Raw genomic sequence first — 20,086 nt, 5'->3', positions numbered from 1 at the left:
TTCTACCAAAATCATAATACATTGATTTTCAATGTAGATTGTCTAAATGCTTTTTAATGTTTTCAAAAAATTAAGAATACTAATTTGACTCAAAAGGCACTGTTAAGTGTGAATGCAAAGGGTACGTGTTGTAACCTGACATGCCCATGCTGGAAATCTGTAGACCTTTATCTTAAATATAGATGCCTCATAGAGGTACCCTTCAATACAGGTACAATGTTAGTACTAAGCACAGATGACTATGCAGTGTTATACTTCATATTACAGGGTCGTTCACTGACAGACGGAGCTTAATATCAGAAACAAATACAGAACTGACCAAAACCCAACTGGTGTGCTCTTTCCAGGGGAAAACCTGTTTCTGTACCTCTCAGTATTCCTTAGTCGCCTGTGGTTCTCTGTGTATTTTTGAGAACTTATGAGAATTCCCAGGTTCACTTTTGTATGTCCAGTGATCCCATTCATGATAAGCAATCACATTGGTTAGACTGTATGGGTGTGGCTTTCACCATTTCTAGGAGGCACACTCTTAAAACAAACTCCCCCAGGCAGTGGTGGCATATGCCTTTAATCCTGGTATTTGGGAAGCAGAGGCAGGTGGATTTCTGAGTTCGAGGCCAGCCTGGTCTGTGAGTGAGTTACAGAACAGCCGGGGCTATACAGAGAAACCCTGTCTCGAAAAAACCAACCAACCAAACAAACAAAAAGCCCTGATATTCTGGCTCTAAGAATCTTTATGGCCACTCTTCCTCAGTGTTTCTGGAGCCTTATATGTGGGAGTGGTTGTGCATGTGTATCCAGTAGGACTGGATCCACAATTCTGTATTCTGATTGATTGTGGTAATCTATAATGATCTCCTTCTGATGCACAGACCAGTCCCTATCAATGGATAAGGAGTACACTTATATCTGAAGATTTAGAGCTAGAAGCCTCTGGGGAGAGAGAACATGTAACATTTGCCTTTCTGTGTCTGGGTAACTTCACTCAACATCTTTTCTAGATACCTCCATTTATCGGCAAACTTTATTATTCCATTTTTCTTTATAGTAGAATAGTATTCTATGGTGTATATGTATCACATTTCTGTTATCCCCTTTGTTGACTGAAGGACATTTATGTTGTTTCCTTTTCAAGGTGTTAGATGAAGGTAGCAGAAAACACTACAGGAATAAGTGAGAACTAAATATTAAAACAGTACTTCAGTCGATGGCTGTCATGCTCACCCCTTCTCTCCTGACTCTTGTCTCTCGTCAGATGAGTTTAAGTCATTTATGAAACGTCTCCCAAGCAACCACTTCCTGACCATTGGCAGCATCCACCAGCACTGGGGCAATGACTGGGACCTGCAGAGTCGTTACAAGCTCCTGCAGAGTGCCACTGAGGCTCAGAGACAGAAAATCCAGAGGACCGCCCGCAAGCTCTTTGGTCTCAGCGTTCGCTGCCGCCACAATCCCAACCACCAGCTGCCTAGAGAGAGGTATGTGCTCTTACTTCTCCACTTCTACAATGTCCTATAGCCCCACTGCTCAGTGTCAGTCATCACGTTCTCTTAAAACAGAGGGATGTGTGCTTCAAGTAGCCTATTTAGGACTCTTTAAGCAAGGCAGTCCATGATCCTGACTGCATTTGGCTCTTGAAACTTTTAAATTCTATATGCTTTCTAAGTATACCATTGTCCCATATCCATGGGCTCTCCATCTACAGTTCAACTAGCCTCAGATTGCAATTATCAAAACACAATTTGCGTTTTTATTGCACGTGCTTAGATTTTTTTTTCCTAGTCATTTTTTTTTCTAAACCACATGATACTAGCATGTTAAATGAAGGATTACAAGTGCCCTGGAAACAACTTAAAGTACAGAGGCAAATGTGCATAGGTAATATAGAAATGCTATCTTCACTTAATTTAAAAGATTTGCACATCCACTGATTTTGGCAGCTGTGTGAAAAGTCCTGATATCAGTTTGCCAATAATGACAAAGGAAATTGAGCTGTGAAGGTCAGCTTTGCCTTGTTTGTTCCTTTCTCTTTTTTTTTATTGGATATTTTATTTATTTACATTTCAAATGTTCTCCTCTTTCCCAGTTTCCCTGGGGAAACCCCATATCCATCCTCCCTCCCCCTGCTTCTACTTGGGTGCTCCCCAACCCACCTACTGCTGACTGACCGTGACCTCCAACACTGGTATTAGCAATTATATGGCACCCTTCATAAAATGCAATATCTGGACAATTTTTAAAGTACTTGTTTAGGAAGAATTAAGAATCTCTTCTTAATGGTAAAGGAACTGGGCTAATTAACCAGTCAGTTGAGGACATTTGATGAGAGTGAAGTGTAACAAATGTAGCAATGACTAGTGAAAGTTTTAAGGATTATACAGGCCAGACCCCTATCTAAAGATCACGTGTCTGCGTAAGTTCATAGTTGTTTCCTTTGCCTAGTCTGGTTCTAGCTTCACCCTGTCTTGTACCATTTACACTGATTTCCAGAGGGAAATACAGGAATGAACAGACAGGGTCTACCTTTTCAATGCACAAGCCAGTATTCAATCTCAGTTGGTCAAACTCTATTCTTCCAGGCAATATATAATCTATCTGCAGCTGAGAAGTTTATTTGGAAATTGTGTCCAGGGTTTTGATGAGGCTGTCACAAGACAACCATACAGCAATTTAAGTGCAGAGTGGGGTAAACCCAGGTGGGGAGCCTGAATCAGACTTATTATCCTGATTCAGACAGAACAGCTCTGTCATCATTCATTTTGTATTGTTGGTAGTATCTTGCCTTTTATTTTATTCAGATAAAAAAAAATCCACTTATTTAACCAATGGGGACAGGTTTGGAACTAGGAAGATAGCTTAGTGATTAAGAATACTTTTGCCCAACTATGAGGATTACCATTCTCTTATTGCACCCAGTGAGCAAGCTAACCACTTGGCACACATATATAACTTTAACTGTAATCAGAGAGGAGGCAGGAATGCTGTGACTTGCTGGCCATTATCTTAGCTCTGGAGTAGGGAAAAGATTTCCCTCAAAGAAATACACACAAAAAAAAAATGGGAGAAGAGGGAACTCTTTTTGTCCTTTGCATGTATACACAAATATGCACATATGCACAAATATGCTCAAATGCACACATGTGCACACACGCACACATACTCACACATTTACATTTTGAAAAATTGTGTGAAATTTACATAGCATGACCTGCTTAGCCACATTGTGTGTATGTGTATTCATTTTCCTATTGTGAAGTCCAGAAAACTGAATTTCAGAGAACTGAAATCACTAGTTTCAAAGATGCTACAGATAATCAGAGGTTATCAAATGGGGTTGACTTTGTCCCCAAGGAATATGTGAATATGTAAAGGACATTTTTAATTGTCCCATTGAATGATATTATACAAGACAGTCTCTTAAAGGATTATCTGACTCCAAAAGTTATGGAGAATGGGAGTTAGCCAATCTGTTGTAAAGCAAAAAGCAAGATTCAAAATGGCATTTAAATCATTAAATCCAAATCCGTCCTCTGAAATGTCTGGTGTGCTCACACATAAGACAGGAATTAAAAATCATTATATTTCTCTAGATAGTTCAAGCTGTGTATTCCAGTTTGAAACTTTCTCCTCTTATGTTTCTACACCAATAGCTAACGTTGCTTCCTCCGTGAAGTCTTCCCTGATTGTATAAAAGTGTTCCTTATTCCAAGTTCTCACTTACATAAAACCACATTTCTTAACGAACCGTCTCTCTGTCCTGCACTGTGATGTGTATCCTTACACACTAGTGCTGTTCAGCTTTGCTTGCTTCGGACCTTCCCATTCAGAGTCCACTGTATTTTCTCTCATTTGTAATAACCATTTGGAGAGTGAAATCGATTTTTTTTTTCTGTCAGTTACTGACGTGTTGCTGTACGGCTGAACCACAGACTTGGAAAAAGAGTCTGTTCACAAATTGACTTCCCTGTTGCACGCAGCAGATGCCCAAGCTGCCACCATAAGGGAGTCTCTGAAGTAGAACCGTTAGATTTATCAGGCCTGTGGCAGGTGACCAGCCTCAGGCACTGTTTGTGGCTCATAAGTAAGTGAATAGAGTCCACACTGCTATGAAAGATGGTTCTCAGAGCAGGAGTGAGGAAAGTTTCCTATGTGAATCAGAAAATAGAATTTACCTCAGGTGGGTATTTTGTAAAGGTTATTTTAGCTAAGTCCTACAAACTAGGCAACTTAAACGGCAGACATCTGTTTTCTTACAATTCTAGTTTTTCTGAGGACTTTATGGTTTGTCTATTTCCTGTGCCCTGGGTTTCTTTCACCCAGGGATGTCTGTGTCCTCATCTTCTCTGCTTTAGAACCATTCATACTGTATTAGCATTTATCCCTAATGAGCTCATTTCAACCTAAAAATGACGTCTGAATACAGTTATGTTTAGCTGTACTGGGAGATCAGGTCTTCAACATTTGCATTTGCAGGGAAAGTTAGACAACCCAGCCCATACCACTGGAAAGCAGTGGTTTTCAACCTTTCTAATGCTGAAACCTCTTAAAATGCTTGTGACCCTCACTCATACAACTATTTTGCTGCAACTTCATAACTGTAATTCTGCTACTGTTACGAGTCCTAATGTCGTAATGGTCGAAATCACTTCTCCAAAAGATTTCTGTTACATCTTTAGATGAAGAAACTGTGAGTTCCAAGACTACCCAAACAGAATCTTGGCAAAAGGAGCAATATTTAGCTATTACAAGTTGACGCATGCAACTTTAACATTTCTTGAGTATCATTTGAGAAATTCCAAGACAAGAGACCGGGGAAGCACACTAATTACATTGGAGAAGAAATCTACAGGGCATAAACCATCACTGGCACACTGGATCTAGGAGGAGACAGAAGGATGTCATGTGTGCATAAGGATAAAGGAAGGGCCAAAATGGTAGAATGTGGGAACTGGAAAGTCCAAGAACCTGAACTTGAATGTTGAATTTGACTATGCCTTAGTATTAGTGAAGCTGCATCATCTTGAGTAAGTGACTTCCTGATTCCAAGCTCAGGTGTTCACCACTGTGCCTAACCCTTTCCTTCTCTTGTTGAACTTGGTAGGTGTGGATAGCTAGAAATACCATACTGCTACTGGGATATTTAAATACAGAACTCTGGGTGTTGACTTGCCAGCCTGAAAAAGAGAAAACTGACCCTCAATCCCAACATTCCTTCCACTCTCTCTAGGAGAGTGTCTGGAATCCGCAGTTGGCAAGTCACTAAGTGATGTTCATATACAGAGGAACGAATGTGATACTGCCGAAGGTGGGAGCATACAAAATGAGGCTCTGAAGCCTTCCCAGGGGAGCTGAACTTCCTTGGCCTGGCTGTGGGCTGTTTCCTGACATCTGAATCAGAGGCTTTAATGAGCATTCCTCAGACTAGCAGGGCACCTCTCTGCCAAAGAGCGGTGTCAGACAGAGGTGATAGCAGTGAGAACCTTGAGCCACCTCTGGCTGAGCAAGTTTATGTTTGCAAATGAACTGATTGCTCAGTTTCAATTTGTCTGCTTGTTGAACTCCATAGGAGCTGAGTGCTCTGAGCAGGTGCTGCTAATGCAACAGGTGCCACTGCCATTTTTACTTGTATTGCAGAAAGGTGGCATTGAGGCAGGATGGGAGAGGGGGAGAGAAAAGATCATTTACTGTACACAGGTTGGAGTCAGGTCTTTCTGACATTTGTCAGCCATCAAGCTTTATGTAAGTACCTGCACTTCATTTGGAGCACTGGATAATTGTAATTGCCTTCAGGTTAAGTATAAGGAAGAAGATTTTTAAAATTTAAAGACCTAGTGAAAAATTTGACTCTAGCCAAAAGTGGCAGGAAATTCATTTATTATGTATGTTCTATATGCCTGGTATTCTATTGTCTTATGTGAATTCATTGTTTTATAACATTACAGTTTCATGAAACAGGTACTGTTTCTCATATTATAGATAAAGACACTGAGGCAAAGGAAGGTTATGGATATGCCAAATAGTTTCCAGTCATAATTGACATTTTAAATGAACCATTTATCTTTTAATGAGAGGTCAACTCTGGAAGTTTGGAACTTTACTTGATAAAAGTTTATTCCCAGGCTCTTAGGCAGAAGACATATGTTGGCTATCTATTGATGGAAAAAAAATATTCACCCTAAAACTCTGAAAACCATGCACTGTGTGCGACCTCTCGTGATTGTATAGGTTGACTTGGTACAGTTGGAGGACTCTCTAATTGTGTAGGTTGACTTGATACAGTTGGAGGACTCTCTCATTGGCAGAGGTCAGTGTCCTTGGGTGACTTTCCTCAGTGGACCTCCAAAGTATTTCCCTCCCAGAGTTGGCAGTGGATGCTGGCTGTCAGCTGGAGGCTCAGCTGGGGCTGTCAATTAGAATGCTTACCCATGTCCTCTACATGTCATTTGGTCTTTTTGCAGCATGGCAGCTGGGCTATGAAAAGAGGACATCCTGAAAACAAAGGAAGTCCTACGATTTTGTCAAACTTACCTTTAACAACTAGAAAGTATCACTTCCATTTTATAATATACTGCATTGAATAGTGTGAGGATCTTTCGAATGCAAGATAAGTCACAGAAAACTTCCCTGCCAGTCCCTTTTATACTTGGCTTATCTTATTTCTGTAATAGGGTCAGGCACAAGAGCCATTTCACAAGTAGGGTAGGAAAAATCCAGGAATGCATACACACAACTTTACAGAAGACATGAAGCATGACAGAAACCACATAGTTGGTCATAGCAGTCATAGCCTGGAGTTTGTACAGTTGCATCCCTTCCTTCCCTTCCACTAAGCACGGCTTCTTGAACGGGGATGGGTCTTCCTCAATGTTTGATGTTTCCATAGCCTGGAGACACACATGCATACCTAATCTAAATATCTGTCTAATGCTGAGAGGGTTTTTATTTTTTTATTAGCAAATTTTTGTTCTTGCACATTAATTTGATTCTCCATTCTTATTTCCTTTTTTTCCTTACCAACCTGTTCTACTTCCCCTGGATATGTTTACCTATTCACTAGTTTTGGCTTTATTTGTTTTCCGACTAGATTTAAGTGGAACCATCTGTGTGATCCTGAGTTTAGAATTAACCATTAGAACCTGGGGCTCACTAGCAGATATATAGCTAGAAACCATGTTTTTCCCCTCTCACCAAATCTGTTGGTTGCCAGGACAGGTGGGGTTCCAGGAGTTCCTTGCCCCTTTATAGATGACTGTTGCAAGGATATAATTTCTGTGGACTCTGCAGTATGCACAGATCTGTGGTCATCATCGTATTCTGGATCTTCTTTGGAAGATAGTATTTTACCCCTCCTCTTACAATTCTATATTTTGACATTTTCTCTATCCCCCTTTCTGAAATGTTCCTTGATCCTTACAGGAAGTAATGTGAATTTCTTGTTTAGGGCAGATGCTCAGGCCCCATTTATTCTCAGTACCTTATACAACCATGGATCACTGCAAGACACTTCTCTATTTCAGGCTGAAAATGCCCTTTGTCTATAGGTATAAACATAAATGTTTAGGGAATATTTGATGATATGACAATTGAGATAAGAAATCTTCTTACATGCTCCTAAATTGTGTTTTAGAACGAGCTTATAGTATTAGACATCAGTCTCCCTTATAGAGTAAGCCCCCAAATCAAAAAGAAAGAAATTAGTTATCTCCATAACAATGATACCACTATTGCACCAATACACTTATTTTTCTGGCTCATTTTTCTTATAGTTCAAAGAATTCGCTACTAGGTTGTGGGATAATTACCCCTGAGCCCCCTGCATAGTACCATTATGCAGTTTAAAAAACACTGATGAGTATAAATGGAGAACAAAATAACTATACCAGAGAGGGAAAATAATAGTAATAGTAATAGAAGATAAATAGTAATGACAGCAATAATAACAGTGACAGCAGTAATGCACAACAGGAACACCTAATGATTTACTAAGCATGCGATAGTGTAGCAGATAATAGAACTCATTATGTGCACAGACTTTTGAGTCAGACTCCTTAGGTTCAAATCCCAACACTACTGCCAGATAGTGATTCTGGCACGAGGTGCTAACATTTTTGTATCTTGAGTATTGTTTTTATTTTTCTTAGTTTGTTTGGTAAAATGAAGATAATGGTACTACATACATCATGAGAGTGTTTAGTGAATTGTAGGTTATTTACCCACAGCAAAGACTAACAGTGAACTTGATAAGCAAAATTCTCATAAAAATAATATTGACATTTTACCTATTAATTTCATATCAGACTCTTATTACTCAAAAATACAGAGTGCTGGTAGTAATGACATGGCATATCTTGCATGTTATTCTTCTGTCTGTAAGGAGTAGGTGCTGTTGATCCATGGACAAAAAGAACTGACAAGCCAAGAGATATAATTAATATATCTTAGACTATACCACAGCTAAACAGGAGGTTTAAAATTATTTTGCTGACAATCTAAATTGGCTGAATAGAAAAGTTCCTTGAGCAGTTAAGGAAAAGCCCATGTTATCTAAGAAATGTGCAGTGCAAACTGAGATCGGTGTTGTTGTGGGATACCCAGGATTCAATGTGGCGGTATCAAAACCAGGATTAGATTTTCATGTTTAGAGGTGTGGTAGAGAAGGATTAAGGTGTATAGGTACTGGTCCTATGATTGAGACAAAAAAGGGTCTCTGTGATGAGGTTTATGGTGACTTTCCTGTTGTGGGACTTTGAATCAAGCTCTAAATCCCAAGCAAGAACTGGGGAGAAATTCTTTAGAGTGAAGAGTCTTGGCTCTATTCAGGATAATGGAGCAAATGTTTCCTGAGTAGTTACCGTGTTCATGGTTTTGAAGTGCCAAGAAAAATAACTCGTGTGTGTGTGTGTGTGTGTGTGTGTGTGTGTGTGTGTGTGTGTGTATGCAAAGACAAATAATATATATATATCACACAAGGTCAGTTCAGGAGCAAAGGCAGATTGGCTCTGCATCTGCTCACATCAGTTGCTGAATGAAGTCTCACTGGTCTCTTTCATGATGATTCTGTTAGGCTCTTGTCGGACAACACTCTGCAGGCAGGACAATCTGTAGGTCAGAGATTTTGTGGCTGGTTTGATGTCCAACTTGAGACCTTCCCTGATTACAGAAGGTGAGACAGTTCAGGCCCTGTGTCCTAATTATTAGCAGTCTTTGCTAGGTTCACTCTCATAAATTCCTTGGTGTTTCAATGGCATTGGATTTCCACTTCTTCCTGAAATGCACCAATTTCCAGTTGTTTCTCTAAGTATCCCACACCTCCACCATCTGATTCCTCCTGTTCTCAATCCTACCTGTCCCCATTCTATCTGCAAAATCTATTCTGTATCCCCTTCCCCAGGAGTTTTTTGCATCTCCTCTGAAGTACTCCTTGTTGCTTAGCTTCTCTGGGTCTGTGAACTGTACTATGATTGTCTTTTAATTTATAGCTAATATCCACTTATAAGTGAGTATTAATATGTTTGTCTTCTTATGTCTGGGTTACTTCACTCAGTATGATTTTTTCTAGTTCCATTTGCCTGCAAATTTCATGATATATGTATTTAATAGCTGAGTAATACTCCATTGTGTAAATGTAACATATTTTCTTTATCCATTCTTTGGTTGAGGGACATCTAGGTCATTTCTACTTTCTAGCTCTTACAAGTAAAGTTTCTATGAACATAATTGAGCAAGCATCCTTATGAAAGGATGGAGCATATTTTGGGAATATGCCAAAGAGTGGTATAGTTGGGTATTGAGAAACCACCATATTGGTTTCCAAAATGGCTATACAAGTTTACATACATACTAGCAGTAGAAAAATATTTCCCTTGTTCCACATTCTCATCACCATAAGCTATCACTTGTGGTTTTGAGCTTAGGCATTCTGGCAGCTGTGAGATAGAATCTCAAAGTCATTTTGATTTATATTTCACTGATGGCTCAGGATGTTGAACATTTCTTTAACAGTTTCTTGGTGATTTGAGATTTCTCTGTTGAAAATCCTATTTAGATCTACACATTTTTTAATTGGATTATATTTAGTTTTGGTTGCCTAATTTCTTGAGTTCTTTATATATTTTACATATTAGTTCTCTGTCATATGTGGAATAAGTAAGAATCTTTTCCCATTCTGTGGGCTGCTGTTCTTTTCTTATAGATTGTGTCCTTTTCTTTGTAGAAGCTTTTCAATTTCATAAGATCCCATTTATTAATGTTTATTCTTAGTGTCTGAGCGACTGATATTCTGAATAGGAAATTGTCTCCTTTGGCCATGCTTTCAAGACTATTCCCCACTTTCTCTTTTTTTTAGGCTAATGGAACAAATGTTTCCTGAGGGTTTACCATGTTCATTGCTTGGGAAGTGCCAAGATAAAAACAACACCTATACCAACCTGAGGTCCAGTCCCGGAGCATTAAAATATCAATTCTAGACTCAGCCAAATGACTTTTGGAATTTCATGTGTGAAATTTCATCTCGAGTTTTTTCATGTTGTGAAATTTTTATTAGTATGCAGGAAAACCATTTGTAGTTTCAGACTCCTGTGGTCTGAACTATAAAGTAAAGCAGAGGTCCATAGCAAACTTTCATGTGACTTCTGTCACTCATAACTATAGTATGTAGTTAAAAATAAGATACAAGATAGATTCTAGTTTGGCTATTATTGCCAGGTATTCATATTTTTGATTATTGGAAACCCCAATAAGCTGACTCAAACATGCACATGGGCAAAAACACACACATGCACACACACAAAAGAAGTTCTCAATATATAGACCACACTAAAGTCAATCTTTCAATAATTATGCTTCTACCATTTGTATACTACCATTAGAGACTTGGATGTCCATACCCAGCTTGATTCTTGGTTCTCTCATATTTAACATGAGAATAATTACTATTTTGTACATGAGAGGATCATTTTCTGTGTTAAGTACAGTTCAGAATTATGGACCATTTGAAGAAACAGAGCAATGCAAGCAAATTGAACTTGAATTCAAACTCAAAGAGAAGAGAGCAAGATTGAGTTAAGAGCCAATGTAACTAGCTAGCACTTGTAATGTAATTCACCAGTATCAGGCATTAATCCATCATCCATATCATCTTACCATTAGTGAGGTAGTACTAATCCATCTCACTTTTATGAATGATGCCATTAAGCTGCAATGATGCAAAGTTGGCTGGTAGAGTTTTTTGTCATGGAGGAGATCATGTCTACTTTTATGATACTTGCAATATTCTGTCCAGCCTTGAAGGGAGATATACACAGATATTTATAAACAATTTGTTTTTAGTACTGGCATTTTCTTCTTATTGATACAGGGAGGAAGAAGGTAAATATGAAGAAATGAAGATAGAAAGTGTTTGGGATTGTACGAAATCAAAATGAATGTATAAAGGAAGGGAGAGAAGTGAAAAACAAAGCCTCTCAGGAACTACTGTATTCAGCAAAATAGGGACCATTTACTAACCATCTTGTCTGCCAGCAACATGCAAGTCTTTGGTGGGTAGTTAAAGATAAAAACAACAGTGCTCTCAATATACCATTGTCTATATGTGGTAGGGTATAAAAGACAGTGTTTTTCAAATGAAGTACTTGAGCTCAAGTCATCACTGTCCAATATGGAATACGGATTGAATAGGAAATAATTGTAACTCATTTTTAGCTAAAACAGTGATGTTTTCTTTATGGGATTCTGAATTAAACTCATTTTGGGTAGATAAGGTGATTTTTCTTTTGGAAAAACAATTTGAAAACAATGAGGCTTAATTATCTCTGAGGTCCTTCCCATGTCTATGAGAAATAACACTTAGAGTAATCATTCTATTCTGAAATATTAGTAGAAGGTCAGTAATTGAATCTTTGAACAGAGCTGTTCTCAGATAATGCTAATTAGTCAAATCTAATGAGTACCCTGTAGTTCAAACTATGATCTGTTTTTGCCTGAATATAGAATATCCTCTTAACTAAGTGTCCCAGAATCTACTCTGATCATTTTTGAATTTGTACTCCCAGAAGCCATCAGAATTATTACTTAAGAAGCAGATCCAGTCTTGTCCTCAGTTCACTTTAAAGCCTTTTGACAAATACTAATTTTGATGAAAGGAATAGAATTTTAAGGTGACCTCCAGATCTGATTAAAAAATGGCCTGTGCCAAGTTCTCTTATATATAATCATACATGCACACATGTGTATGATATATAAAATATTATATTTTCCTCAGAATGTGTCCAGGTGGCATACTGATATCATCCTGTCAAGACTGAATGTCATCAACATGCCAATGAGTTCTAGGTTTTCTGAATACATTGAATGTATTTGGACTGCAACTTTTTTCCTCATTTTGCTTTGAAAGATTTAAGACCAAATAAATTAAGTCATTTGGTCAAAGTCACTTCAAGAATTTCTGAAGAAGTCAAAGCTAAATTTAGGTCCCTTAGATTGATAGTTCACTGTAGTAAAATCAAAGCAGCTAGTGTAAATTATCTTCAACCATTCTGTATACAAATCTTTCAAAATCTATTACTTTGGAAAAACTCCTGTTGAACAAAATATGGATAAAGGAAATGGAGAAGGATGATAAAGGGAACAAAAAATAAAATAAAAAGAGGAGAAGGAGAAAGAAGAAAGGAAAGGAGGCATGAGAAAAGAATGGAGGAGAAATAATTATAACAATAATAATAATAATAATAATAATAATAATTTTAAATATACTCTAAATAACTATAAACAGATATTTTAGAGCTTTTTAAATTTAGCAAAAATAAACTGATGTTCTTAACAGATAAAAGTATTTGATGATGATGTGACTTATATTCTACCATTACTTGATTGTTAGAGATGATTACATTGTGAAATAAAGCAGAACAATGGGAGATTACTCATTGAGGGTATATAGTATAATTATTTGCATTACCCAATGACACATGGACCTTGATTTATTTTTACTTCTGAAATCCACATGGCCTTGACCTGGTAGTGCAGGCTATAGCCAAGCACAATGTAATTATACATTGTTGAAATAAAAATCTCTTGGAGACATATGCCTCAGACTCTAGTCCTGGGGCCTTAGCTTCTGAACCCTTGTCAGCTTTTAACATACATTTTATTCCATTCAGTGTTTAATTGGTGTCTGTGGAAAGATTCTGGCTACCATAATAATTATTATCTTAATTCCAATGACCCTTAATATTCACTCTGGTTCCCACTTGTCTCTCTGAACTTTGCACTTCCTTGTTCTGGACAAAATCTCCACAGACTTCTGAAGTGGGACACAGAGCTTTGGCAATTTATAATTTATTGAACTCAAGTTAGTTTCTAATTTATTAGAATGAGAGTCTAGCCATGTCCTTTATTAGGTGTGTGACCTTCAGAAGACTCTAAATCTGCCTATGTCCTCGGCTTTCTCATCTGCAGTCAGGATAAGAACAGGTACCACACAGAGTCAGTGGCCCAGTCAAATTATATGACAACTCTATGTGACATGTAAAGAAATGCAAAGATGGCATATAAACATAATCAAGAACAAAGCGTAATGATCCTTAGAGCACTGGTTCCCAATCTTCCTAATGCCGCTCTTTAATACAGTTGTCACGTTGTTGTGATCCCCCAATCATAAAATCATATTTTGGTACTTCATAATTGTAATTTTGCTACTGTTATGAATTGTAATGTAAATATCTGATATGCAGGATATCTGGTATGCAACAACCAAAGAGGTCAGTGCCCACAGAGAATGAGAAACATTGCCCTAAAGTAAGAATTGAGACACAATTTCTCCTTCTAGGATGTGGGGCTTCCTGTTGTATAAGGTAAAATATGAGCCTTGCAAAAGAAGGAATAAATGTCTCCACCTTCAGCGGGAAAGGCTCTATGAGGAAAATGATAGAAATTAGGATACTCAACCCTACAGATTCAGACACTTCAAGATATAATGGCATATACCTTTAAGGAAAACTTGACTCAGTATTAGGTATCCAAACTTCTGTATGTGGTGATGAATGTAAACCTATGCTCTTACTGTCAAAAGTTAGCAATAGAACATTTAGTTTGGCATGTGTAGGACATGACAAGAAAATGAAAGCAAGTCCTCTAACAAGATCATGATGGAGTGCAAAGGTTGTTAATTGGAAAAGAAACAGAAGATATAAGTAAAATTGAGTGAAAGAAGACATGTGTACATGCTGTCTATACACATGTTCTACAATGCAAATATGATACATATAGTGAACAATTTTATTGTAACTTATAGTGTATAGTCCTTGCTAGCCTTTTGGATATTGAGCCAAACCCATTTTAAAGGGGTTTGTATGTTCAGTTTGGCATTCTGCAAACATCTTTACTTAAACCATATTAATAATTATGCATTATTTTCATATTAGTTTATTCAGCTTAGACTCAAAAACATTCTAAATGCAAGCTTTTAGAATTTTTATGAACTCTCCAAATCCTCAGTTTTTCTTCATTTAAATTAATTGCCTTTATTTTTATTAACTAGTCTATATTAAATTTTGCTTCATAGTTCAAATGAGTTTTTCCATAGTCTGGAAAAAGTAACTCATATATCATTGATTTATTATTCTCTCCGTAACATCATGATACAACTAATATAAGCAGATCCAAGACAAAGCAGCCACAAGAATTCTGAGTGACATGGACATCCTCTACCACCTTATATGGTGGAAGACAGAGAGCCAGTTTTCTGTCAGTAATTTTTATAGAGGTCTGCTCTGAGAGCCTTTCCCGCTGGGGGTAGAGACACTTATTCCTTCTTTTGTAGCATTTTAAAAATTTTCTCTTAAAATTTTTATTAATTCTTTGAGAATCTTATATATTGTAATTTGACCATATTTATCCCCATCCCTCAACTCCTCCTACATCCATCCCTGCTTCATACCAACACAACTTTGTATGGTCATTTCTCCTATAACCTCTAGTATCCAACTTGTATTTTCCATGTACTCCTAGATGCATGACCATTCTCTAGAACATGGTTGACCTACCAGATATCACACCCTTTAAGAAAAATAAGATAAACTTAGTGTGTGTATGTGTGTGTGTGTGTACATGTGGCTGTATATGTGTGTATTATTCATGTTTTATGGAAACACATGCAGCCACAAGTAATGGGTAGAATAAGAAGCTAACCTAGGATGTCTTCTTCTGTAACCCTCCACCTTTTTTTCTTGGGGTAGAGTATTTCTTTGAATCTGTATCTCGGGTTTGGCTAGACACGTTGATCAGCAATCCAAAGGTACCCTCCTATCCGTGTCTTTTCAGATCTGAGATTGTAGGCATGCACTGCCACACCTGGATTTTTATATTGATTCTGGGAGAATTCAAACTCTGGACTTTGTGATTTCTCATTAAACATTTTAGAAATTAAGTGATCTTGCCAGTTCCTTAATGTGTAGTTTCTAAGGAATACTTGGCCCAATGTCTTAGCTTGCAATGTTCCATTGTATGTCTTTACAGAACTTTTCATGTCATTCTTTCTAATATGATCACATTTGATATTGTATGCTTCATTCTAGAGTTCCCCCATTTGAGTATAACTTTTGTGAGGGCAGAGACTCTAGTGTGTTTTCTGTTATTTTGACTTTTGCTCAGCCAATACATCCTTAGCAGCAGGTAGTATGCCTGCCATGTGATAACCCACCATCTACTGAACTTTCAAATGGAAGTTGACAGATGATATTTGCACTTGCAGTGGAAGCAATGGTTTTCTTATTTAAGAAAATGGGATTTACTTACTTACTTGTGAAGAGGTAAACTATATTTTCTAAAAATGGGAAATCAGAGATCAGGATAATGGTTTACAAAATTGGAAATTAATTCGGCTCATGGCTTTGTAAGCAGTTGTGTTAAGTCCTACGAAGTTATGTGCTGTATATTCTTTGGCCCTAACTATTCTCACCTGTAAAATGATATAGAGGCAGGAATCCCTTCGCAGGGCCACTGTGAGGATGACTCAAGATTTGTAGATAATATGTATAGTACACAAAAATGGTCAATATATACTAACACTTTCTGCAATTGCCCTTACTATTAGATCTCTGTCCTGAAATGGACTTTATCCATGGAATAAATGTTTTTACATTGAGTTATAATTTTATTGTTTTGGTGGGAGAAAGAAATTCTGAGACATTAATGACAACCTTAAAAAAAAATAGGCTGCCATGGGGCATATAGGATTTATATTCCATCCCTCTGTTGACATGACAGTTAAGCATTTAAATATGCATCTGGAAGCATTTCAATATGCATGACTGGACCAACCCAGGGTATATCTGACTGAATAGATCTGGGATGCATCCTAGGTACCCCATCTATAACATAATTTTGGAGTAAGTTTAGCTAAAATAGTTTGTGGACATTCCAAATCTTGAAGAAAGAACTATTTCCAAGAAAATACCTTCCAATAGAGGTTATTTTCAAGTTTATAAAGGGCTTTGTACATTCATGGTTTTATCTGTTCCTTATAATAACTCATGGAAACGTAAGAACAGGTTTATTCTATCCCCTTATAGTGAAAAGAAAACATAGTTGACTTAGTTTCTGACTTGTGATTATGGCATATGACTCTGCCTATAGTAATCTCTCATGGGTCTGGATCCCTGAACTTATACCCAAATAATTTATATTCATGTTTATAGTGCATCTTCATTTGTTGCTCCATCCAGTCCTTCATCCAAGAGATCTTTAGTGAATATTTGCTGAGAGACACCATAGACTTTATACAATGAAGCACTGAAGTGATGAAAAAGACAGTAGAAGACCTTATTCAGAGCTACTTGAAATCTAGCATATTTAATGACATCCAAAGGACTAAATGACTTCAAATTATAAATCCATATGTTCTTCCTGGAGGGAAATCTGAAAGATCTAACTGAAACCCACTCATTTTATTAAAGGCTATATAGAAGAGAATAGAGAAATGTCTTATTCAGAGTATAAGACATATAATTAGCTTGTATGATGATGAATATGATGAATTACCACACATATAGAAGTTGAAATGACAGATGCACAATCTTACAGTGTTCTTTGGTTTGAATCTGGTTGTGATATAGTTAGAAGCACTAATTCCTCTTGGATGAAAATTTAAGAATTGGCCAGAGTATGCCATTACCTATTAAAACCCATGGGGAAAAATACACATCTAAGATCCTTCATATTATGTTCAGTTATAGGACCCAGGTCGTCACTCCCTTGTTGTTTTCTGGCTATGATACACTCCAACCTCATATTTGTTACTACTGTGCAGTAATAGTAAACTGTTCATTCCTCTTCAAAGGAATGAGTAGCATGTTTTACATAGTTTCAGATGCTTCTGACTTAGAAAGTATTTTATCTTAATCAACACAACTAATTAGAATAGGGGCTTCCAGATAAACTCCTACATTTAGGTCAGTTATATATATATATATATATATATATATATATATATATATATATATATTACTTAAATGATTGCCTATAATATGGACAGTGGTAGGAGATTGGTTCCTGAAAAAATAGGGGGTACTAACAAGACATATTTAGAATTCTTCTTCATATAGGAACATTAACCAGCTCTCAATCGAATAGGTCAAAGACATATTGAGTTTTCTTTTGAGTTCATAGCATATATACTATTCAGAGTACTTACTTTTCTATAAGAAATTGGCACATATATACAATCTTAAAACAAGAATTACTGTCTAAGCTTATGATCTGTGGTTAGACATTCAAACCTGTATTACCAAAGCAATTATGTTCTCCCTGTAGTTACTCAGTTGTGTACAACTAACTGATGTCCTAACGTAGAGATTCTAAGAAGTTCCCAATGGTTCATAGATAGTCAGAAGACTGTGTTTCATTGACCAACTACTCATCTTTGGGGCCTCTCCATGTGGTTCTTGATCAGCATGACCTGTTTGTTCAGATAGGTCTCTGATCATGAAGAGGTATTTTTCCAATGAACAGGAGATGATATCTGCTGGCTGCTTCAGTTTTAGCTGAATAAACAAGGTGTATCTATTCTATCCTATTTTATTAATAAAAGATCTACCAACATTCAAAAAGATAACCACCATTCTGTCTCTACAGGAAGTATACATATTGAATATGGTTTGTATTGGTTTATTTTTTTAGAACCATCCATGTTACAAGAGAAAGAAACACATGCCTTATAGACCCTATGAGAAAACATTTCATAATATAAAATTGACCTTTAGAACTTAGTTACTCAGAATTATTTTAGTGAGTTTATTTTAATATTTAAAGCTATTGCTAAATTCCTCTCTGAGGTATATAGTTTGTTTTTTTTGTTTTAATTATTGTTGTTTTCCTTTATTAGCTTTCCTAGAGGATGATTATAGGGGATAATTTCCCATAAGCTGCCATCTAATTTTCATATTCTGTGGGTGTATATGCAGGGTGGGTACCAGAAGAGGGAGAGAACATTTTGTAAGTGGCTAAGTAGTCTAATTATGAAAAGTCCGCAAATATACATTGTACAACTGAATCAGTACCATAGAAAATAATCACCAGACTCCTATCAGAAAGGGAAGTACTTGAAGTCTATAAACTCCTATCCTAACTGAATGGGAGGAGGGCTTCATAGTGCTATTTCCTGTTTCCTAAAATTAGTGTCTTCAGGGCCAATGTCCAGCCGTCTCCTAACAATAAGATTATTTCCTTTCTTGAATACAAAATAATCTAGGTAGAGTGACGGTTCCTCTGGAGAAAGCTTAAAGGAAGATTAACAGTGTTATTTTGGGCAATGTGCAAATTCTGTCTTGAGGGGAAGATTTGGGTTGTAGATCTCCAGTTACAATTTGTATAAGCTCAGGAAAATCACCTAATGTTTCTCGTCTTATTTTTCCATCTATTTCATGGTCCAGTTCTTGCCCAAGCATCATTTATATTTGTGGTTTTGATGTTCTGCCACTATAGTCTCATCAGCAGTTCCACTCACAAAGCAAACAAACAAACAAACAAACAAACAAGAAAACAAAAAAAGCTGCATGATAGATCTTGACTACTTGTTTTCTCATGCACAAGCAAGCAAGTAAGTGTGTGTGTGTGTGTGTGTGTGTGTGTGTTGAGGGTTATACTTTGGGTGACAATGACTTATTCTGAGTGTGTATTAAACTGTCTTATTAAATAAGAGGTTCAAGTCCACAAATAAATTCAGCACAGCCTGGGGCAGCTGTCTGTCAATCATTGGAGCCTAAGGATTTCTTCCGAACTCTTTGGCAATGAAGCTTTGAGCAAGAAGTATTTTGGGCATTTCTCATCTATTTATGGAGCAAAAAATGGCAGTACGTTCTAACACACTGGTAACCCAAGGGAGTACAATTAGGAAGAAGGGCTGGTAGATGCATGCCTGAAGTTCATTCACAGCACTGTGCAGGATTTATCATGCCCAAGATTGGTAGGGACCTTTCTATTTCCACCAATGTTTGCCATTCGGTATTTGTAGCAAATAGGGCAGTTGACTCACTTCCCTGACGTAAGACAAGAAAATAAGTATTTCCAGTTGCTTTATATGGTTTTTTGTTTCTTCTTTTGCTCTGTCTCTCTTTTTCCTGAGGCTCGGAAGTTGCTTTTTATTTGGATTAGAATCTATAGGCTCAAGGGATTGAGTCAGAAATAGAACTGAGTTCTCACAATCTTTGTGGATAGGTCTTTCTTTTGTTTTGTTTTTAATCTTCCTTCAGAAATATCCTCCTACGTTGATTCCCACACCAAAACCGTCTTTCAGTCTGTGCATGTGTGAGTTAAAGCCTCAGTTTGTGACAAGTAAATCATGACCATTAGACCATCTTTTTTCTTCTGAGCCTCAGTTTTTTATAATGTTAAAATGACATTTTTAATCCTCCCTTTACCTAGCATAGGGCAGAGAAAAATTATGAAGATCAAAGATAAGTATTAAGCAGACAAACAAAAAAACCTGAAAGTTTTGATGTTCATATAAACCTGATATAGGGGCTGTCTACTAAATGCTACTGCTCTGGATATTTTAAAGGAGTTATTTGGCAAATGTCTTATAAAATTATTGTAT

The 20,086-nt window shown here is 37.0% G+C and overlaps 1 protein-coding gene across 1 annotated transcript in view; it reads left to right on the top strand.

Moving 5' to 3' along the window:
- Brinp1 (BMP/retinoic acid inducible neural specific 1) overlaps positions 1 to 20,086 on the top strand; it is a 185,357-nt gene that overhangs the window by 150,814 nt on the left and 14,457 nt on the right. The window contains exon 7 of the mRNA XM_031377667.1: positions 1,256 to 1,478. Coding sequence (XP_031233527.1) covers positions 1,256 to 1,478 — 223 coding nt within the window. The remainder of the gene's footprint in view (positions 1 to 1,255; positions 1,479 to 20,086) is intronic.

The sequence above is a fragment of the Mastomys coucha genome, unplaced genomic scaffold (genome assembly GCF_008632895.1).
Source record: "Mastomys coucha isolate ucsf_1 unplaced genomic scaffold, UCSF_Mcou_1 pScaffold18, whole genome shotgun sequence".
NCBI lineage: Eukaryota > Metazoa > Chordata > Mammalia > Rodentia > Muridae > Mastomys > Mastomys coucha.
This window is presented reverse-complemented; position numbering and strand designations above follow the sequence as displayed.